Source organism: Taeniopygia guttata, chromosome 4 (assembly GCF_048771995.1).
Source record: "Taeniopygia guttata chromosome 4, bTaeGut7.mat, whole genome shotgun sequence".
NCBI classification, from domain to species: Eukaryota; Metazoa; Chordata; class Aves; order Passeriformes; family Estrildidae; genus Taeniopygia; species Taeniopygia guttata.
The window spans coordinates 46,001,658-46,024,406 of record NC_133028.1 but is presented as its reverse complement, the minus strand read 5'-3'; the positions used below and the strand labels follow the sequence as shown (position 1 = coordinate 46,024,406).

The 22,749-nt window shown below is 41.0% G+C and overlaps 3 protein-coding genes across 8 annotated transcripts in view; 1 reads left to right on the top strand and 2 right to left on the bottom strand.

The window, feature by feature from the left end:
- MCUB (mitochondrial calcium uniporter dominant negative subunit beta) overlaps positions 1-3,317 on the top strand; it is a 42,427-nt gene extending 39,110 nt beyond the window's left edge. For both annotated transcript variants that reach the window (XM_072928528.1, XM_012573381.5), the window contains exons 6-8: positions 483-686; positions 2,041-2,157; positions 3,115-3,317. In XM_072928528.1, coding sequence (XP_072784629.1) covers positions 483-686; positions 2,041-2,157; positions 3,115-3,192 — 399 coding nt within the window. In that variant the 3' untranslated portion in view covers positions 3,193-3,317. The remainder of the gene's footprint in view (positions 1-482; positions 687-2,040; positions 2,158-3,114) is intronic.
- Positions 3,318-3,704: 387 nt separating this feature from the next.
- On the bottom strand, positions 3,705-13,778 carry CASP6 (caspase 6). Of its 5 annotated transcripts, none has more exons than XM_072928525.1 (9): positions 13,632-13,767; positions 12,788-12,841; positions 12,029-12,070; positions 11,241-11,283; positions 9,355-9,504; positions 8,848-8,924; positions 8,211-8,386; positions 5,910-6,063; positions 3,705-5,337 (listed from the first exon to the last, which is right to left on the bottom strand). In XM_072928525.1, exons 1-9 carry the CDS (start codon positions 13,660-13,662, stop codon positions 5,099-5,101), a joined length of 966 nt encoding a protein of 321 aa, XP_072784626.1. In that variant the 5' UTR covers positions 13,663-13,767; the 3' UTR covers positions 3,705-5,098. The 5 variants fall into 5 exon arrangements, with proteins under 5 accessions (XP_072784626.1, XP_072784627.1, XP_072784628.1 ...); XM_072928526.1 differs by having other exon boundaries at positions 9,355-9,501; XM_072928527.1 differs by having other exon boundaries at positions 12,788-12,838.
- Positions 13,779-16,260: 2,482 nt separating this feature from the next.
- Positions 16,261-22,067, bottom strand: PLA2G12A (phospholipase A2 group XIIA). Its single transcript, XM_002195080.6, has 4 exons — positions 21,336-22,067; positions 19,668-19,744; positions 18,654-18,819; positions 16,261-17,610 (listed from the first exon to the last, which is right to left on the bottom strand). Exons 1-4 carry the CDS (start codon positions 21,553-21,555, stop codon positions 17,492-17,494), a joined length of 582 nt encoding a protein of 193 aa, XP_002195116.5. The 5' UTR covers positions 21,556-22,067; the 3' UTR covers positions 16,261-17,491.
- Positions 22,068-22,749: the final 682 nt, after the last annotated feature.

Here is a 22,749-nt window from a genome sequence, read left to right as displayed (position 1 = left end):
CCTGGAGAAAGCTGTCATGAACATGGCTAGTATTGAGATTAAAAGGCCATTTGTTGAAATGTCATTGAAAGTAATTTGTTGCTTTATGGGTTCTGAATACCCACGACAGCAAAAAACCATAGTAGTGGAATGACATCATCCATGGCTTAGGGTAGTGGACAACAGGACTCCTGCTTTATGAGGGCCAGCCTCAGTGTTTCCCAGAACTGCCTTGAATGTAAATGGAAATCAAACAGATACAGATCCCTAGTAGTGCAGAGGGGAGATTAAAAGGAGGAATTCTTGGTGCACAATGGCAAGAAGATCTGGTTGCCCTTGGGCCTCAGTGTTTTTATTTTCTCAGCAGGGTGAGTCAGTAAGAGGTGTGGGTAACTGATCCTGAGAAAGGATTTAGCCCAGGGGGAGAAAATATAGTTGAGGAGCTGTTCATCAGAAGAGTACTTGTGTTTATTTGAACAGGTTTCTCCATTTCTTTTCTTCAGATGAAAGCCAGAATCATGGACAGTGCAGATGCAAAAACCTCCAGGCTTTTATGGGTTGGCCTAGCCATGATGTCAACGCAGGGGGGAGCACTGGCATGGCTCACGTGGTGGGTCTACTCATGGGACATCATGGAGCCAGTCACGTACTTCATCACCTATGGGAGTGCCATGGCTTTCTATGCCTACTTCGTTCTCACCAAGCAGGTGAGGCCTTGTCTTCTAAATGTCTGGAAAATGGAAAAGGAGGAAAACTGAGTCTGTGGATCACAAAGTTTGAGCTCTGATGAAAGCTGAATTTCAGTAAGTGGTCTTGCCATCAGACAGGGGCTTATTTGATCCCTAATGCAGCTGGATACAAACATTACATCATGCAGAATCAAGCAGGTACTGCTGCACATGAACTTCAAGCCAGCTACTGAGCATAACTACTGTTAGTAAGATTTCATAACCTGTAATGAAAAGTGAGTAAAGAAGTCTCTCCTTTAAAATGTTTGTAAATCATTTTACATAGTTAGTGGCACCTTGCTCATTGCAGTAATGGGAGAGCAAATGGTAGTGCTATGCCAGTTTATGAATCCTGCCTTACAGCAGCAAATCACCCAACAGTAGTTTTTATTTGCTGGAGTTTGTGTATATACAGTGCAGGGTACCAAACTGTTTGGAACTCTGGCAGTTACATCACTGAAATATACTGAAGTATATTTGGTGCCTGAAAAAATGTTATTGCTCTGCTCTTCATAATCGGGCCACTTTTCCATGACTTAGAATGAACAGAGGTAAATCTAGAACAGCTGAAATGAGGCAGGCATTATGTGGAAGCTAAAGGTTTGCTCAGATCTTAACTTAGCATTCACAATACAGGCTTGTTCTGAAATCCTGTTAAGACTTTGAGAAATGTTTCTTTTTCCTGTTTTATCTCTGGACTTTACTTTCAAAGTGGTCATCTCAATGTTGAACTTTCTATGATGCAAAACTCTTTTTGTTGTGGAAGTATGTGGAAGAGTAACCAGTACTTTCTTTCATTATACAAATGGATCTATAGCCCATGTGAGAAATTAGGTTTCTTCCGTAAAAAGGGGAGATGTATCTCTTTTTATGAAGAGCTGGAGTTTTACTCCTTCTGACTTGGTTTTTAAGTAGGGCTAAGCCATTCCTACTTTTTGTGAGTAGATAAAGCGATTACTACTTGGTGTTTTTGAATAGCTGCTGGCGCCATTGCTTAAGACTTTCAAATAAGTCCTCAAGAAGTAGTTCCTGAATTTTCTCTGACTCCTTGGAAGTAGACTCCATTGGCTGAGGTGACTCCAGTCATGAAGATCACCCTATGTCGTTATTATAACTGAAAATCCCTTCAGACATGATAGAAATTACTCCTACTATGTGTTTAAAAAGCCCTTATGGCCCCCGTAAGAACAGCATTTCGTATGTAGCCTCTTTACAAAACATAGATAGCTGCTGGACAACGTAAGTCCTCCTGAAACAGGCTGAGTTTCTAACGGGCTGACCTCTACTCTGTTTCCTTGCTAACCACAAATCCATGTCCTCCTTCCTTCCCCAGGACTACATTTATCCTCACGCTAAGGACAGGCAGTTCCTCCACTACTTCTACCGCAAATCCAAAAAGCAGCGTTTTGACGTGGAACGATACAACAAGCTCAAAGACGACCTAGCAGAGGTATTTCAGTGCAGTTCTGCAATGATGACACAGCTTCTGGCTTAAGACTTTTTCAGTAAACTCTCAGCTAACAGAAAATTGACCTCACGGCTTGCTATCAATACTCTGTATTGCTTATCGGCCAGTTTCAGCTGTTCAGATAATTTTACAATGTTTGTCTTTGACGTATAAATTACTTCTGTAGGTCATCAGAAAGGGAGACCTTAACGAATTTAATTTAAAACAAGTCAGTTTATCAGCATGACATCTATTTTTTGCATACTCTAATGTTGCATTTTTGGCCATTTAATACAATAGCTGCATTTATTTTGGACACAGTATGTTTCCTGCACTGCTGTAGTAAACCAATCTCCTCCCTTCCTTGGAAGGAGATTGCCTTGCAGAGTGTTCAGCATTTGACATCATAAGCTTATTCCATAGGTAAAAGACTTAGATTTACAGAATATGGGTGACTGGATGGAAAAAGTGGTATGTACACCTAGGAGAAATTTGGTGGCCTTCATGAAATAGTTGTAGCAGATCTCTCACTCCTCAATTATTACTCCTCCATCCCATCTTGACAGCCCTTTGTTCAGTGTCCTATAAAAGAAAATGGAACTACCTCTAATTTTAGCTCAAAACCCAGAGTTCAGGATGTAATTTCATGTGCCATAATTGACACAATGTTAAGAGCTTAATGCTTTTTTGGTGGCCTGGGGGTATGAATATTTTAATTGTCATTTCAGGAAAGTAATACTTCAAGGTCTGGGTGAGTGGGTTGATGGGCAGGGTTCATGCTTCTCTCTGGAAACTGCATGAGTTGAGCAGGTCTGTCAGTGTTCAGCATCCTCTGTTTGATTGGTTTGGTTCCTTCCCTAAGACCAGTGCCTTGGGAGAAAAGAAAGACAGTGCATGTGTGAAAGAGGAGGAAACAGAGGCTGCAGAAGGATGAACTCTTCCTCTCTCTTTCATTGGCAGGCAGAAGAATCCCTAAGGCGTCTGCGCCAACCTCTGCACCTGAGGCTTCCCATCCAGGAAATCAGTGACAAGGACTGAGTTCGGTTTTGTGTATCTTGGAGATGCCCTTTCAAAGCTGATATGAACATTTAGTTACTCCATAGCACCTGGGTATTTTTGACCACTGAAGTTTTAAAAGTTGCAATAAATAGCTTTAAAAATGATTTGGTTACTTGATGGTTTGCGTTTGTTTTGCTTGTTTGGTTGGTTTTAATAGAACCCTATGAAGGAACTGCTGAAGCAAAGTTCTTCTAAATATATGTCAAATCTCATCAGTACAATGGAGGCATTCTTATTGCTGGTAAAATGACAGAACAAACAAGGACAGCCTTTTTAGTACCATTAACTATAACATAACAGTAGCTCATAGAATAATTAACTTCTGCATGGAGTAGTAAACATTCTTTTCCTGAAATTACTGTTTCCTTTTCCCTGGTCTGTGCATTGACTCTTTGTGACACCATAGGTGAAGTTTAGATTAGCATGACAATTAAGCTTTCTTTGTAAATAGTGTTGGAAAAGTAAGGTATCTCAAACTTGCTATAAAATAATTTATGTTTCACTGTTGCATTTTATTGAAAGAATTTATGAAAACATTCAAACATACATGATTTATACAACATTTCAAAGCAGGTGTATGAAGATACAGCATTTATGACTCAGAACATTGTATATGGAAAGACTTAACTAAAGCAGAACCCGGAAAGTGGATTAGTGCTGGAAAAGTAAGATATCTCAAACTTGCTATAAAATCATTTATGTTTCACTGTTGCACTTTACTGAAAGAATTTATCAAAACATTCAAACATACATGATTTATACAATGTTTAAAAGTAGGTGTAGTAAGATACAGCATTCATGACTCAGAACATTGTGTATGGAAAGACTTAACTAAAGCAGAACCAGTAAACTGATTATTTTTTCCCCAGGAAAGTGGATTAAGACACTTTGCTCAGTTTGAGTTCTCTGTTGTCCCTCAGAGGAACATTTAATAATGTTAAAAAAAATTTAAAAGAAACATTTGGTTCAAGTCAGCACCACAACTACTGCAGCAGTAACAATCCTGTGTTGATTATGCACCATCACTTTTATGTACCCAATGACAGAGGTATGGCTGATCTTCTCCAGGGCCAAGAGGAGGCCTGACCCAACTCAAAGGCTGAAGTATGGAGGTTTGCATATGTTATATTTTGTAGAGCTGCCTAGAGATGTCCAGCAGCTTTAGCTTTAGAGATATGGACTAGGCAAGCTCACCCTGAGCAAACTTTTGTACATGGTCTCATTGAATTACTACTGTTTGCATCCTCAGGAGAAAAAGTACCAGCAAACTGTAATTGTGCCCCAAGCATAAATTATATTCAAGCAAAACAAAACCCTTTATTAATCAACCCTGTTTGATTAATCCTATATTAATACTACTGTTCTACTCAGGGAATTCAGATACTTTTTAGTGTTGCAAGAAAATGAAAAAATGTCTAAAAAGCCCCAGTAAAGCTACAAAAGTTGTGGATTCTGCTGTCCACAAATTTAAAAAGATGCTCTACAAACCATATGTCCTGTAAACTGTGCTCTAGGAGCAAGACAAGTTAATCTAATGGAACATTAGACATGTTTTGGAAATAGCAAAATGTGCCATAGTTAGATGGCAATCAAGCAAGATGCTTTTAAGAAAAAAGTAGTCTGGAGTATCAATTTCAATAAAATCTGAGCACCTTCTAATACTTTGGCACCAGAGAACTTCTCCCATATTTCCTGATATGAAATCCTTGGTGTAATTCTAGCTTTAAAAGTGCTTTAAGATTTTAGAAACTGTGACGTATACAAACTGTAATGTTTGATCCCAGTGATTCTGGAGACAATCTTGTAGAATATTACGTCTCCTCAACTACGATGGTTCTCTTTGCTCTGCAGCAAGTAAGAGTAATGGTCATCCCTGCTAAATAATCTACTTAGATTTTGGATGAAAATACAATTTTTTAGTTAACATTGAGGCAAAACAAGGAATCTGTTTTTTCCCTATAGCATTTATGTCTTTGCACATACCTACTCTGCGACACGATACTTTCCTGTTAACAACAGTAAGAAGTTCTGCAAACTCCAAGGAAGATCCATGCTTCCTAAGGGTCTCACACAAATCTTGGATATACCAGGAGCCATTTATAGTGTCACGATGAGAATAGTAGCCTAGAGTAGAAAAAGGTCATAAAGTTACATCCAAATGTAAATAGTGATAACCTCTTGGAAAAATATTTATGAGAATCACGTTTGCTAGCTACCATCTATAAGGAATTACTAATGTGTGTTTACACTGCAAATTGTAGATGGGAAATGGCTTTGGTACCACTTGTAGTGCTCAGCTAAGAGGAACATGATTCAGGGATTGGTAGCTTACAAGACTGCGTCTCTACTTCATAGGAGAGCAGATGGGACTGAGGACAACATGCATGGGGGGACTGGAGGGAACAGCCATGTAGTGCAGGGAAATTGATAAGCCACCAGAATCCTGGAAAAGAGATGGATGTTGGCTGTCAGGCGGCTCAGTCACAAGGCTGACTTTTGTTTTGTTTGGCAAATTTAATGCACTTTGATAATTTGCTTTCACTTCTTTAGCACATAACGTTCTTTCCCAGACAAGTTGCTACTCATCAGACATGCAAATCAGATCTACATGGAACTGTTCTCATTGTTTGGACTGCAAAATGAAGACGTGTTCAGAGTTGTTACAGTGAAGTATCAGACACCATATCGGAACTCACCTTGTGCCACAGAGTAGCACATGATAAAGTCTGCACCAGCAGGCAGAGTGTAGACACCAGCTGCATCCACTTCAGTCTCATTGCCAGGGGATTCACTGCCGTCTGCTGAATCGTGAGCAATGACTGCATCATCATGTTTGTCACCTCGACAGGCCTGTTGGTGAGAAGTGTTGGTATGTTTGCACCCCTGCTGAGCTCATTCTTAATAGGATAATTCTGACACTATCCAGAGGCACTTCTGTTCAGCTAGGTGTGCCACATTACCATGACTCTGCCTTCAGAAAGACCCATTTATTTCTCTGTCACTTAAAATGTTGGGGACAAAGTCCATTGAAAGCTCAAAGATGATCTCAGAATCACTAAGACTGGAAGTGATCTCTTGAGATTATCTAGTCCAACCTCCTGACTCAAGCAGTGTTAGCTACAGCATGTTGTCCAAGACTGTCCAGTCAGATCTCCATGGGTCGAGACTCCACAGTCTGTATGGGTGACCTCTTCCAGTGTTTGACCAACCTCACAGTAAAAAAAGTGTTTTCTTGTGTTGAGATGAAATTTTGTGTTTTAATTTGTTCCAGTTGCCTCTCAACTTGTCACTTGGGTACCACTGAAAAGAGCATGACTTCCTCTTATTCCTTCCCACCAGGTGTTTAGAACAAGGTGTTTGGTAAGATTCTCCTGAGCCATCTCCTCCAAGCTGAACAGTCCAGCTCTTTCAGCCTCTCCTCATATCAAACATGCTCCAGAGTCCCTTAATCATCTCTGTGGCCCTTTGCAGGACTCACTCCAGTAAGACTGTATTTTTCTTGAACAGGGAAACTCAGGACTGGACACAATACTTCAGAGGCAGCCTCACCATTGCTGAGTAGAGAGGAAGAATTGCCTCCCTTGCTGGCAAGGCAGTGTTGAATTACTGTTCTGAAGCACAGCCATCATTACATGCTGTTACACTTCAGCTCTTAGTGCAGTCTCAAGTGTGTTTGTTGAGGGAAGGTTTTTTGTGAGAAGTCAGTAGTGATCCCATATTGTCAGTGGTGCAGAAAGGCTACACATGGAGGATAACAAGGTGAGAACACACTCAAAAGATACAAAGGAGCATTACTTCAGAACTACCACTAAAAAAAGAAAAATAATCTTCTTATCTTCTTTACAGTGATAAAGTTTCATCATGATGTTTCTTCTGATTTTCAGAGGTAATTGCTATGCCAGTTGTGCTGGAAAATAACTCAGCTGATGAACTAAGTTAATTTCTTTTTGATGAGTATATATTATAAATGTCTCCAAGTATTACTTAGAACTTAAATATGAAAGTATTTTTTCCATCTTTGGCAGCAGGTTAAAAAAAAAAGGAAATCTGAGTCCTAATGAAAGGTGAATTAACAATTCTTGCAGCAACCCTGTGCCTTATAGAAGCTTGCATTTGGGAATAAAAAGGAAATACTTAAAATTACTCTGTAAACTACTACAATTACAATCTGCTGAAGGCCAGGTATATATATGAATTTGCTAATTGTAATCTGGATAAAGATGGGATAAAGCCCTGCATGACCTGGTTTGACCCCATAACTCTGCATTGAACAGAAGGCTGGACCAGAGACCTCCTGAGGTACCTCCCAACTTTCATTCTCCCGTGAACCAAAGAAAGAAACAGGAGGTTACATATGATCTTTATGTGACCACTTAGCACAAATAGTATTCCTGAGACAATAAAGCCTTAATTTGATTCTTTGGATTCTTCAGAGATGCTGAGTATAGGTCATAGACAAAAAAAACCCAACCAACCAACAACAACAGATGAAAATCACTACCACCGCAAAAACCAACCAACCAAAAAGTCCCACCAAAAAAAAAACAAAAAACAAAAACCAAAAAAAAACACCCAGAAAAAAACCCCAAACACAAAACCCAACTTCACTAGGATCAAGTAAAGGAACTTGCCTGGAAGGAAGCAATGAAGATACAAAGGTTAGATAGCTTATCAGCTTAGCCTTGGGCTGTGAAGTGTGACCAATAGGAACTGAGCTGAGGCTGCAAAAAAACCTGGTACTGCCTTCTCAGCTATTAAATACACACTGACAGTCGATCTGACATGGGTTTAATTCGTGTTTCTTTTTTTAAAATTACTTATTAAATACAGCTGTAATAATAATATTAACAGTAGTATACATCAGGGTTTCTAAAAAAAAGAGAAGAATCCTTGTCTTAAATGCCTTGTGGAAAGACTGCATAAGGAAAATAGATTTGTATTGCAAGGAAGACACAAGTCAGTGTTAACTTCACTGAATTCAGAAACAGACATCTTACCTGAATGATAAATATCTTTGGTTTTCCTACCAAACTCTGGCACTTGTCTCCTCTGAACATGTCTGTGATGGTCTGAATTTCAATTTTGTCATCATATGCAAAAATGTGACCATCCTCACCATGGCTCAGGAAAACACAGACAAAGCAGTCAGCATTGCTGTGGTCTGTCGTAGAGGCTGAAATAGTCAAGTGGTGTTTAATGACAAAACGGTCATATTCAGGTCTAAAAAACATTGTACGTTTTTATCATATCATTGAATCTCCAGTCAGTCCTTTTTCAAATGGATGCTATTTTCAGGAAAAACCATACTGTAGGGATTTCAAGGTGCATTGATTCAACCTGGCTGAAGGGACACTAACCATAAAAAGAAGAATGTAATTATCTTCTCCCAGCTGCACATACTGTCTTTCAGCGCCTTAATTAGTTCTCTTCTCTGAAGCTTCATTTACATAATAAAATAAAATAGAATAATAAAATACAATAAAATTACAATAAAATAATTTTCAGTCTAACCTTTCAGTCCTTTTAATTCCTTGTGCACAAAAATTTATTTTAAGTTAGATGAATGGAGAGATTGGAAGAAAACATATCTGGGAATTCTGCTGCAATAGACATAACCAATACACAGTCTCTTACCTTCATAAATTCTCTGTTGCACATCTTCTTTTTTCAGGTCGTCAAAAAGTCTGACTTCAAACCCAAGCTCTGTCAAACTATTGTTAGAACAAATCAGTATTAGTAAAAATCTTGCTCAAATTATATATCAATTGCTACCAACTCAGTTTCTTTCCATGTGGAGGAAGTAATATTCATTATTTATGAATGAAACTACTAAAGTTGATTTTGAATTCAAACTGGTGTTAAGTAAAGGTCTAATACCTAAAGTTACTTCAAAGAGTTTGCCAAAGAAAGTTCTGGACTCACTGAACTCCTAGGACTTGTGCCAGCAGTTTCTGTGACCTAAAAAAATGTGCCTTGAAGCTTTTTAATTACAGCTTTCTTCACCCAAGTTGCATAGCTGCTATGCCTGCAAAATCTTCTAGTCTCTACTTAAACACAAGATTTAGGTAACTCATTAATTTGACCACCATTTCTAAAATTCAGACTTTTTTTAAGTGTTAGTAGAGCAACCAAGTTTCTTACATGGATTTCAGATTGTTTCTATCTACCCATGTCCCACGTCGGTCTTGCAGCCTTAAATGCCAATAAAAGCGCTCATGATTGAAGATTAATGCAAGTCCTCTTCTTTGATGGTTCATTTTGTACTCCTCTGCAGGATCAAGTGATTGTCTGCTGCCACAGATGGAAAACATTCTTGGTAAATGAGGCTGTTTCATTAGTTAAGGCACATAATGGTGCATTTCAGACATGGCTCAAATTCTCCATGTTATGTGCTTAGCTAAATATTAATATAATTGGCTAATACATATGTACTTATTTGGAATTGTAGCTGTCTGTGATTTACTTCAAGTTTTGCTAAGTCAGTCAAGTGCTGCATTGTAATCAATAGACTGACTATAAACTGGGGATGAGGTGCTAAGTGTAGCATATCTTGCAAAAGGAAAACGAATGTTTGTTATTTACCCTAATGAAATGAAAGCTATGACAATTTAATTTGACAAGTTTAAGTTGACAAGTTCATCTAAGCTTTTAGCAACCAGCCCACAAAATCCTGAAGTAGAAGGACAGAGGTCTTCTTAAGAACAGAATAGATGACCTGCCCACCTTCTAAGTAGAGGACTTTATCATGGCAGCAAACACATAGAATACCTGTGTATTTGGAAGTAGCATTCTGCAATTTTATTGGTTTATGAGCAAAACACAGCAGAGGATGTGTGACAGCACACTCTGGACTTGGCTGTGGACCCACAGTCATGCCAACACACTTGGACCAAAAGATCCTACATGTTGACATGGCTGTAATTAGAAGGACAAAGCAGACAGTCTTTCTGCTTTTGTAGTTATCAATGCAGAAAACAGAAACCGAAACACTTCTGGCAACAGTTCTGGCAATAGACAGGTCCAGAGTTCGAGGTACACGGATGTATGAAATCCAGGTCATGCTGCCCTAGCACTGGCTCTGGTCAAAGCTGTCATTTTTGCCATGTTAATACTTTCTTTCATGATATGGAATATTCAGGTTTGGTGCAATTACAGGAAAAAGTTGCTTAGAATATTTGCCTGCAGATGTTAATGATCAGACTTTCAGCAGCAAATGCTTTTGTTTCACAGCAAAATTACCATTGTTACCCGTAGACTATCTCAGCTTCTCCACTTTGTTATGAGAATCCCCTTAATGAAACATCTTTTTGTAATGTCTACATAAGAATTCAGACAGAGAACAGGAATTTAGGATGACTGTTTAAAGTCAGAGAGGTTCTACAATGTTGGCTGGATAACCAATAAGAGAAGTTCAGTGCTTCATCACATTCTTCCCATTCTTAGTACCAAACATGGTAAAATGCAATTTTAGCCTTGTTATTATGAACAATTTCACCTGTGCCAGTACTAGAATTTTTTCAGATTTTGGCAATTTATTGTCCTTAGGATTTGGCTGGGTGCATGGCTAGTGGGGATTTTGGACAGTTTGGTCACTGGATCCTGTGAATGACCATTGAGGAATGATTCCCTGAGTTGTTCTTTCTCTACTCAGCTGTATGAATGAGGTAAAGTTATCAGGCAGATAAGTTTACTGTTTTCAGGGCTTTCATGGAATCACTGTTCCATGGTCCATTTCCCCTCCTTCCAGAGGAATACGTTCCCGTGCTACAATCTACCACTTAGTCTGTCCAGTGGCTCCTTAGATTGTGATGGTCTTTGCACATTGCCTACAATAAAAAGAGAGCACTCCTCATACTCCCTTCCACATGCCTTCACATCTGCAGCTGGTGTCGCTAAAACTACAAACATGTTTTGTAAGTGGGTGGAGCTGAATCAAATAATTCTATCCAATTCTTAACAAAAATCAGAAAACCCTGCACTGACCTCAGTCCCTTGGGACATCTCTGTCACTGCCACCAGAACTTTACCTTATATTCAATGCATCTACTTCTGTGATGTTCTCATTTCCATCTGTTAGAGAAATCAAGAGGTTATTTAGCCACAAACTAATTAATTATAAACAAACAAACCCAATTTGAACAAATGCATCCAGCCTTAAAGTTCAGCTGTTAATGTGAACCAAAAGCTCATTCACACATCAGGTAAGTAGACATGCAGGTAAACAGCCTCATTAGTGTTTGTCTGCACAGCTTTTGGAGGTTGTTCTGGAAGTTCTGACTCCAGCAGTCTGGATTTCAGGTGGTCAAGACATGCGTATTTTCTATCTGTCTGTGTATCTGTACCTAATATAAACATATTCAGAGATTATGATTTAATATAACTAACTAGCTGGGTGTATTTTTTAAAAGGACTAACTCAATAGTTAAAATTTTACATAACTTAAAAATACATTGATGTTTCTTTTCTTTCAATAATGTTACTAATAAAAAGCTGAGCATTCTCTTTGAGGTTGGATGCAGCACATGAGTCACACCAGATAGTGTAAGAGCTATTGACAACTGAGAAGATGCAAGATTTAAACTTTTTCTTCTGTTGAACTATAGAGACTTTAATCACCTCTAATACAGAATGGGCATAAAGGTAACAGTGTGGGAACAAGCAACATGTACATCTTGGGAGTGTGCAGAACTGCAAACTTGCAGTTAGGCCAAAATACTTATTCCTCTTACTTAAGCATCTCAGTGGGCTATTAAATCACTACTCCTACTGGTAAAGACTAACTACCACATTATGAGAACTGTATACAATGCTGTACCTGTGGTGGGTAATGTAGGTCTGCTATCCAGCTGGACATGGCCTGCAATTATAAGAAGAGTCACACGTTCATGTATTTTGCAAACTACTTTGCACATACGATACTAGCTTTTCACATCTATTTTTCAAATGTTGTTAAGGCCTTCTGCAAAACTAACATAGCTATGTATTGATAGAGGACAAAAGTTCTTGCAATCCACTCCCCCCCCAAAACTGATCATAAAATTTTGTAGTCATCAAACTTTAAGGCAGAAAATGTAGACACAGGAGGACTAGAATTTCTGGGCTACAGGAAACTATTAAAATATGGGATTCCTGTTAATTTAATCCTGTTTAGTTCCTTCCTAGTCTTTGTTTTTTCATTGTCACTCTCATATCACAGCCTCATTCACATAAACATTATTTGAATTATCATGATTTATGAAAAGCTGTTTGTGTTACACAGGAACAAGCTTGAATCTGATTGAGACCAACAGGACTACTTGTCTTTAATTTCATGAAGATGGATTGCTTCAAAGGAATCACAGGTCTATTATCAAGACTAAAGGGCAAGGCAGTTAGACACAACCGAGAGGCACACAAAAGAAGTCCCTTTAAGCCTAGCTGCATTTCCGGGAACTCAGCTCAGGTTTTGCTGCCCTGACTTCTGCCCTCCTGTTACATGCTGAGGACCTTCCGTGATTCCCTGTCCCGCTGCCGTGCCAGAGAGCGGGAGGGGTTTTCCCCTGGGCAGCTGAGGACTTATTGCAAATCCACTTACTTCCTCCTTGGTCACCGCCGTCCTTTGTCCCACACCTTCCCCGTTCCCTTCCTCCTCCAGAAGGAAGGAAATGTTATTGTTACATCTTACAATGTTGGCTTTTTGCAAGTATTAGAATAGATTTTAGGTGCGTAATATTAAAGTAACTTAGTTATATAGTTTTTATTTCTTTTGTTATGCTTAATGAAATAGCTGATATAAGTATGCTTGTGTTAAAATGCCTGCTTGGATGGGATAACATCCAATGAACATATGAAGAAGACACTTGCTACAGATATGCCAACTATCAGCATTCACCATCTGAGGACAAGTGTGGACCAACACCCGAAAACTGGACGTGATAAAAATGTACCAAAATCACAGCCAAGGAATCCCCATGCTCTAAAAAGACGGATCCAAACGAAGCACTTCTTGGAATATCTAAACTAGTTTGGGGGGAAAGTTTACTATGCATAATTGTTTGTATTGAATATGATGCAATAGATGTAATGGCTGATGTAAGGGGAATCACCGAAGACAACTGTGGTCTTGCCTGAGGGCCAAGATGCACCCGGCCGTAATAACCTTCGCTCTATGGTCCTGTCTCCTATTGCCCTTGATTAAACTTTTTAAATTTTCACAGGTGAGTGAAAGGACGGGAGCAAAGCCCCCGCTCCCCGTGAGCGCCCTGCGGGTAGCGCTCCCGTTCCCGGGAAGCCGGGGCGCTCCGGGCGGGCAGCGCCGCCGCCCCGGCCCCTCGCAGCCCTTCCCCGCCCCGCTCCCGCTCCGCGCTGTCCCGGCAGGAGCCCGGCCGGCGGCGCGGACTGACCCGGGCCTTCCCCCCGCGGCCCCTCCACACACGCACCCGCCGGCGGCCGCCGCTCCGAGCCCGACATCGCCGTGGAACAGGGCTGCACACCAACACAAACCCAGCCCGGCCGTCCCTTCTCTTCGCCTTCCGTGCTGCCCCGCGCCTTTTGTTTGCGCGGGCCGCCTCCGCCAGGAACGGGGCGGAGCCGGGCCAGCGCCGGGGTGAGGTGTTCAAGTGCGCTGTGTGACCCCGGCGCTCCTGGGGCGCTGCTTCAGAGACCGTGGTCGAGTAACTGCAGCAGCTTGTACAAAACCATCGTCCTGAAATACGGTGACAGCCTCTCGTATTCACTTAAATTTTTCAAAACTGTACTCAAATTCCCATTTCAGACACATAGTGTTTTCTTTCCTGAACGGCTCTTGTTCCTCGAAGTGCGTTTCCATTCCGGCACCCACACACAACCCTTGAGAGGTTTGGATGTGTGGATCATCCTGCAGCTTTGCTCTGTTCTTGCTCCACTTCTATCTGATGATTTCGGAACTGAGTGACAGGGTATCGACGAGAGTGCCCAGGTGTCTTAACGAGTATTCCCCAACCGGGAATTAATGCGGCACTTACCGGTGGCTGATCGATCACATAACAAGTTTCTAAACCAAAGCCAATGACAAAAACCCCTTCTTCTGTATAAGAGCTTTAGAGATTGTACCCTAAAGGGATCTGAATTTTTTATCCAGACTACTTTTAGGGAGATGAACTCAGATATGAATGTGCACTTTAAAGAGTGCTGCTACAAGCACAAAGAGAAGCAGATTTAGAGCGCAATCACAAGCATTTTTACCCGGTCTGGTTTTATTCAGGCTTCTGGCATGGGTAAAGATTTTAGACAAGACGTCTCCCTTTGACTAAAGGAGCCATGAGGCATTAATTGCCTTCGCTTGTTTTTGTCTTGTTCGGACTTGCTACCTCAGACTGCCAGTATGCAGCTGGATCAAGAGAGAACTTCGTTTCAGTTATTTTTGTGCATACCTTAGTTAGAACGTGACTATCACAAAGTTTGCATCTTATACTGGGTAACATTTAGACCCCTACCAAACAGACTCATTTTTTAGCAATTGCAGATCCCAGCTCTCACAGCTCACACTAGAGCTGCCCCTGAACCCACTGGCAGCCAGACTCCCGTGTGAAGTTCTGCAGTTGCAGAACCAAAATCCAGGAGACTCTGTCAGTCGTGTTCCTCAGTCCAACAGTTCACTTAGATCCTTGTAAGACAGAGTTTTCTTCTGCTTTGTTTTGCTGGAGGCTAAGAGCAGGCTCAGCCACTGTTGATTCGCTCTTATCTTGATAACAGTGTGTGCAGCCCGAGGTAGCGCTGGGCTGGTGTGCATTTTTGGCTCATTTTAATATATAAGTTTTATTGTGAGATGTGCCCATAGGTTTAGAAACACTTTTAGATTGTAGGTGGGTATTTTTTGGAAGATGCATTAAGGATCGGAACTACAGGCTGAAAAAGTTAGTTTGATTGTGAACACACTGCTGTACAGTATTACTGACTACACAAAAACATGCAGTATTAAATTAAATGAGCCGCTGTCTATAGTATTGTTATGCTTTAATCTAGCATGAAGCTAAACACCACGGAGCTGTTCACTCACTGCCCCCAGTGGGATGAAGGAGAAAATCAGAAAAAAGGTAAAGACAGTTTAAAGGACAGAAAAGGACGGCGAAATAGTAACAAAAGGATATACAAAATAAGTGACAGACAGTACAGTTGCCCAGCTAGTCTCCAAGGATTGATCAGTGCCCCTCCCTGGCCAACTGTCCCCAGTTTTATTGTTCAGCATGATTCCATATGGTGTGGGCTACCCCTTGGGTCAGCTGGAGTCTGCTGACCTGGCTGTGTCTGCTCTCAAATCCTTGTGTACATCAGCCTCCTCACTGGCAGGGCAGCAGGAGAAAAAATAAAACACAGCAGCTGTGTTTTATTAACATAATTCTCATCCTCAAACCAAAACACAGCATTGTATCAGCTACTAAGGAAAACATTAAACTGCCACAACCAGGAAAAGCATTACATTTTTGCATATATTTATAAATATGTAAGTTCTTAAATGAACTTTAGGTCCTAGGGGGTGATAGCTAGCCTTCATCTTAGGGCTATGGTCTGCAAAATGCATTTTGTATAACTTGCAGGTAACTCTAATCAAGGATTTCTGCTACAGGAAAAGCTTGTGCAAAGTAAAGACTACCTGGAAGAAGTGAAATGCCTCCTGTGGTTTGCAAGCAGAACTATCAAAGTGCTATCCAGCAGTATTAAAGCTCTTTTTAGTGTTTTACACGGTTTGAGAGAAACTCCAGGAGGCTTTCATGGTATAATTACAGGTCAGTACAGGAGGGAACAAAACCCAGCTCTTTCCAACAGTGAAAATTTTGTGTTGTTGTGGTTTAACCTCAGCCATTGTACACACACAGGCACACAAGGAATGGGGAGAAGGAGAATCAGAAAAAAGTATAACTCATGGGTTTAGGTAAGAACACTTCAGTAACTGAAATAAAGCAAACAAATAAAAATAATAATAAAAATTAAAAGGATAAAGAGAGAGATTAACACTAAGCCCTAGGGACAAACCAAAAACACAACTGGTAAAGAAAATCCACAAAATTATATCACATTATAGTCCATGAGTCCAGTGAATTTTATGCATTTAATTTCTACTACCTGTTCACAGATGCGATATTTTAATTTTTATTCGTCTCCTGTGAATAATTAAAGCAAATAATTATCTTTCTAACAGAAGACCTAATGCAGAAGTTAACTAAGGACTGACACCTGTAGATAAGCAACAAGTACAGAGAGTACAGAGAGTAAATGCAAAATAATTCAGGCATCAGGTGATTTTAGCTACAGAAGTCAGAGAGGGAACAAGTAACAGAAGTACAAGCTTATATATCCATCAGCCTCACAGAGGGCATCATAAATAAATTTGTTTTTGGGGCACTCTGATCTTAACTGTGGAACTTCCTTTTAGTTTTCATCAGAACACACTAAAAGAAAGCAAAGATGAATACAGTACCCAAGTTGTGCCACAACAGAAATCTAAATCAACATATTTGTACATATATCCTTTCCGTTCATATAATACACAGAACAAAATGTTTTATTCAAAACCAGACATTTGATGAATTTTTAAAAAACAATACAGAAACTACATTTCACCATTCTGTCAAATCAAAAGTATATCCTTAGGCTGCAAACTGTTCATTTTACTGGACAGTCCTTAAAAGGATCAATGCATTTGATCTGAAAGGTGCTGCTTTAGTAAGGCATTGATATAGAATCAGGTAGAAATATGTAGTGCATGTACATTGGCTTGGGGCATTTTCCTGGCTTTTTAACAAGAAACCTGCAGGACCACAAACATGAGAGAGAACTCAAGGCAACTGCAGCAGAAACATGCAGGTATAGGCTATGTAAGATGTCTCATACTGGTACACATAACACACTCTTTCCTGTTGAACCCATCAGATTCTTCAACTACTAGTAAACCTAAATTTGACCTGTATTAAAAATCACCTGAGAATACAGTATAACTCTTTGGTGCTTCTGATGTCTCCACTGTGGAGTCTTCTTGGGAACATTAAAATGGCATCAGCGTTTTACAACAGCACATACAGGTGCACATATACCAAAGGAAAACAGTTTCAGTTCCCAAGCTTCTGGCATAAACTGGAGAGAAGGATGACTTATTTCTTTTTCACATGAATGAGAATATCATAGTGATCCTCAAATCAGTAAATTCATGTCAGTGTTTAATGTATCACTGTCTGAAAGGTCTAATGATTTGTAACCAAAGCCTTGCTTCATTTTGGCTGGATCTTTGGCTTTATTCTACACCATGATATCTCGGTGTCTTCTTTCAGAGATCTGTCTTGCCCTCATAACGACACATACAAGCAGCTCTCTGGCTGTCCAGGTATGGTTTGCATCCCAAATGTATAACTGCATCAAACAGCAGTTGAACAGTTGATTCACAAGCTGCAAGCAAAGAAGAGTTCAGTTAAAAGTACTCTTTGAGTGGAATATGAAACTAACAGGAGAAAACTGGCAAATTGAGAATGACTCTAAGAAAGAAGCAATCTTCTCTGGGCAAAGCAAATAGATTGTCAAATGAAAGATTGAACCAACATACAGTCATTTAAATTTTTTTATATGCCAAACAAAATGAAAATTCATTGCACATGGATTGCTGTCTGTGTTGGAAACATACTGAGTCTTGGAAGATGAAAGAGCTGGTTTACCTTCTCTCTCTGTGCATCCCAATTGATGTGGAGGTTGCTATCTTTGACATCAGCTCAACAGAATTGAACAAATATTCACCAGTTCTGACACTGAAGACTAACATGACGATTTATTTGGAGTTAAATAAATTTAAGAAATTCAAACACAAGGTTGTTCTAAAACCTTACCGCTCTCAGTGGAAGTATTTACTATGAAAGTGATGTTGTCCAAGTTAAAAAGTGATTATGTCATGTACCCATCAGATCTAGGCCAATGACCAGAATAAATATAATATGGCCTGCTACAGAGAAACCTAACATTTATTCACTAGGGGACAGCATTAACTACTTCCACTATGACAGTATATTATTTTAACACCTTATTTCATAACAGGGGAAGATTCTGTATTTTCCTACAGTTTACTAGCAACCACACATAGAAGTTTAGAAATCATCCAGCAGAACAGTCATGTTACAACTATGTTAAAGTGAATGAAAGAATTACACATGCATTTTGATAAAGTTGTATTCCCATATTCATACTCCCAAATGGGTGGCATTATTTTTTCCCCTAAAGTTAAAACTAACTTTAACTCGAAGTTAGTTTCAATGCTGATCATTTCCTATGCTGTGTCACTGCTCTGCTGTACAAGCATCTGGGCTGCACAGTAGAGAGACAGAACAAAGCATCCTTCAGCAGCCTATGAAAACATTGCCTTGATGCACTGCACAAAGATTCTTTGCCAAGTTATGCTCAGGTTAAACTTGAAAAAAAAAAAATGAAGGCTTTTTCACCCTTACCCTGGACACTCTCTGAGATTCCAAGCGTTTTCTGCACATCTCTGCAAATTTTTGAGAGGCAGGTCTGAAACTGCTCATCACAATCATTTTTTTTATTGCCACAAGTATCATAGCATCTGTCATGGTGATTGCAGCACCTTGTCATTGATGGGATACCGATGTCAAACTGTGAAGAAAACACGCACACACCTCCATTGGTATTCCAGCATAAGAAAAACATAGCCTATGGACAGACTGTAACAGTTAAAAATTAAAACTAATGTGATGAGTTGAGATAAAGACAGTTTAAGAGACGAATCAAAGAAGACAAAAATGTCCCAAAATAAGCAGTGCAAAAAGCATTCAGCAAATTTCAAAGCAGATGGGATACCAAGCCAGTCTCTGGGCAACAGCCACCTGGAAGTCATAAACAGCTCTGCAATGACTCCTTCCCCACCTTCTCCCACTGCTCCAGTTTCTATTGCTGAGCACCACTCTACAGTATGGAATATCCCTCTGTTCAGTGTAGCTCTGCTGCCCAGCTGTGTCCCTACCCAGCCTCTTGCCCAGCCCCCGCCTACACTCTGGGATGGTGGATGGGCAGAGCGAGGGAAAAAAGAGAAAGTCCCAAAGCTGGAGGATAACAAGCTGACTTCTATTTTCTTTCTAGCATTAAGGAAAAAGGGTTAGTGTCAGTAAGGAGAGCAAGAGTCATAGCCAAACTCTCCACTCTCACACGGCTACAGCTGCAGTTACACAATGCTTTCAAGACTGTGCAAACAGAATACTAAACCAAACACTCAAAACCCAAGAAATTTATCATCATTACATTTTATGCTTGTAATCTTTGAAAATGTTTATGCTATGTTCATTTACAATACTAGCACTTCCCATATGTTGTTACCAGAGCACGTGTTAGGAGCTGATAAGAACAGGGACCTTGTATATGAATGCTGTCTCAGAAGGGGGGATGGAAAAAATCATCTACATTGAGGAAAACGACACACAAAGGAGCCCCAAAATGGAAATACTTACCTGAACTCCAAACAGAGGGGATCCACAGCCATTTGGTGGTGATGGTTTATACCCATAACGAGGAACGGGTCTTGATCCTGAAAAAGGTAATTTGTCATGTCTCAAATAGATTTTTTTGAACAGGATTTTAGTAGTTTTAAAACTCACCACAGACATTTGTTTGGTTCAACACAGTATCAGTTGTATTTTTAACTTAAACATATATTCAGGCACCTGCATATCAATAATTCTTTCAAAATTACAACTCAGGGGTACTAAGAAATTTTTTTTAGAAAGGGAGGCAAGGCACCTGAGCAAGTGTCAGTGTTTGCTTCCTAAGTTAAAAAAAAATTACTAAAATGGATGTGTTGGTTAAGTATGGTCAATATATAGGACTATATTATCAGAATACTTTAGTGTAAGTTCATAAATACTTCTATGCTCTATATGCAACCAACAGTAGTTCTCTGATTATTTTGTCTTAACTGGGATTAAACATCATTCTTATTTCTACAGCTGTAACATCCATAGAATTTGAATTAATAGAGACTGCTAAACTCACATCCCCCCGAACACTCGCTAGTGCAGCAAACCAAGGAATTCTGCATCCCAAGTTAATTTGAAAAATTAACTCCATTAATTCATTTCACTACTGGAAACAATCTGAAGCCACAGTTAAATGTAACAGGGAAAAAAGCCACATTTGAAAGATGCGTATTTTAGTACAGAGAGTAAATGTCACAGTGTCCTGGCCACTCTTGTACAGCCAGCCCAGGTGTCACCACCAGACTAATTTCCTGACTTAACAAATAGTCTCACACACTATACTGGAGTGATGTGATTCCATCACAACAGGTTATGCCAGCCTCCCATTCTGGGGTGCTCTTGAGGTGCCAGTGAAAAGCCTGGAAAGAAATCCCATTTCTGAAGCACTGCCTGCCTGGCACCGGGAATGGGCACAGCACGGGAGGTTATATCACAGAATGGGTCAGGCTAGAAGGCACCACAGTAAGTCATCTGGTCCAAACGCCCTCCTTGAGTAGGGTCAGCCTAATAATAATAGTCTAATGTAATAATAATAATAATAATAATGATTATGATAATAACAATAACCTTCATCATCTATCAGGTCATGCCAACTTGAGCTGCCTCAATTATTGGTCAGGTAAATCAGGCCGCTGAAGCGCAGGGAAGAAGCACAGGTGTCCTCTGCTGGTAGTAGCAGGACATTTACAAACAGCAGGATGCATTCCTTCCACTGGCAAACGCGGCTGCCATTAAAACCAGCTATTCAAGTGTGACTTCGAAACAACATATTCCAGCTCAGATTTAAGCTCTTCTGTCCCAAACCGAAATGTTCAGGAGTGCTCGTAAATAACAAGCCGGGAGTGAGCTATTCTTCCCTCTCCAGGGTTTTTCCCTGGACACATCAGCTACAGATCGGACACTAATAAGCCTTTCTCCAAGGTAAACATCTTGGAGACGTTTAAAAGGAGCTACTAAAAAGTGGCGCTAAGAGAACTGCTTACGCGCACACTGGCTCCGTACACCTTATACACGTATTTAAACACACATACACGTGCGAGTTTGCTCGCCGCGGCTCATACACGGATTAATGGCCACGCACGCCGGGAGAACTCGCCAGCGAGGTGTGCCCGGGACAAGGGTCGCGCCGCCGGCCGCGCTCACCGTCGCTGCACTTGTACTGGCAGAGCCCGTCCTCGCCGCCCAGCAGGTCCAGGGCCGCGTTCAGGTACGTGTCGATCTTGTGCACGCCATTGCGGATCGTCTTCAGCGTCATCCGCCAGTCCGGGCTCTGCGGCGCCTCCTGGCCCCGCGCCGGCCGCCAGGCGCAGGCCGCGACCAGCAGCAGCAGCGGGGGCAGCAGCGACAGCCGGGCCGGGGCCATGCCGAGCCCGCTAAGCCGCCAGCCGAGCCGGGGCCATGCCGAGCCCGCTACGCCGCCGCCCTCCCCTCCGCCGCCCGCCCGGCCCGGCCCGCTGCCACCGCCGCTACCGCCGGCACGGCCGCCATGGCCCCCGCGCCCCGCCCGTCCGCCGCCCGCGGGGAGGGGCTTCCCCCGGCCGTGTCCTCGCTGCTGTGTCCCCTCTGCTGTGCCACCTATGCCGCGTTCTCTCTGCCCTGTCCCTGTGCCGCGTCCCCTCTGCTGTGCCACCTTTGCCGCGTTCTCTCTGCCCTGTCCCTGTGCCGCGTCCCCTCTGCTGTGCCACCTATGCCACGTTCTCTCTGCCCTGTCCCTGTGCCGTGCGCGGCCTCCCGAAGCCGGGCAGCGACAAGCGGGCCCTGCCCTGGTCCCTCGGCAGCCCGGCGCTGGCCGAGCAGGGCCCCGCAGGTACCGAGTTTTGTGATGATGCTGGGTGTGAAGAAAAGTGGCCGTGTTCGCACATGTGCGTGGCTCTCATAACATCGTCAACAGTGCAAGGAGAGGTTGTCAAGCAGAGCATAATGAGCGTATCTGTTAAACGGTAAAAGTCCAGTCTTGATTTGTTCAAAAGAAAAATCAGACCAAAATGAACTTGCTTACTAAGCACCACCTTTGGTTTTCAGAATTAAAAATATATATATATATTTAAATGCTAGATGCTTCACAGATTAACTGAATTGGAACTACATGAAAATTGTTTTAATTTTTGTAATGAAAACTCTGATATTGTGTGAAATCCTTCAGAAAATAGTAATATTTGGCTTCAGGGCCGAAGTTAAATGTAAAGAACTGGAAACTGAAAGAAAACCAAGAGACTTTCAGAAGAGACAGAGCATAAATGGAAATGAAAAGAAAACCAAGAGACTTTCAGAACAGACATATTCTACTGAGGTTTGTTGTTTTTGTTTTTGTTTGTTTGTTTTTGTTTATTTGCAGCCTCAGCATTTAATATTGTGTGTACTTAACTAATGAAATTGGTGGGAAAAGTTCTTCACAGAATAAATAAGTCAAACAAAAGAGGGAGCTCTTTGTACATCTGTCCAACGTTTTCCTATTTAGGATTTCTTTACCAAGACTCTTGATTCAGCAGAATAATTTCTGTGTAGGGATATACTTAAATGCTTTCCTAAATAGCAAACCTTTTTGATCGTGTGTGTG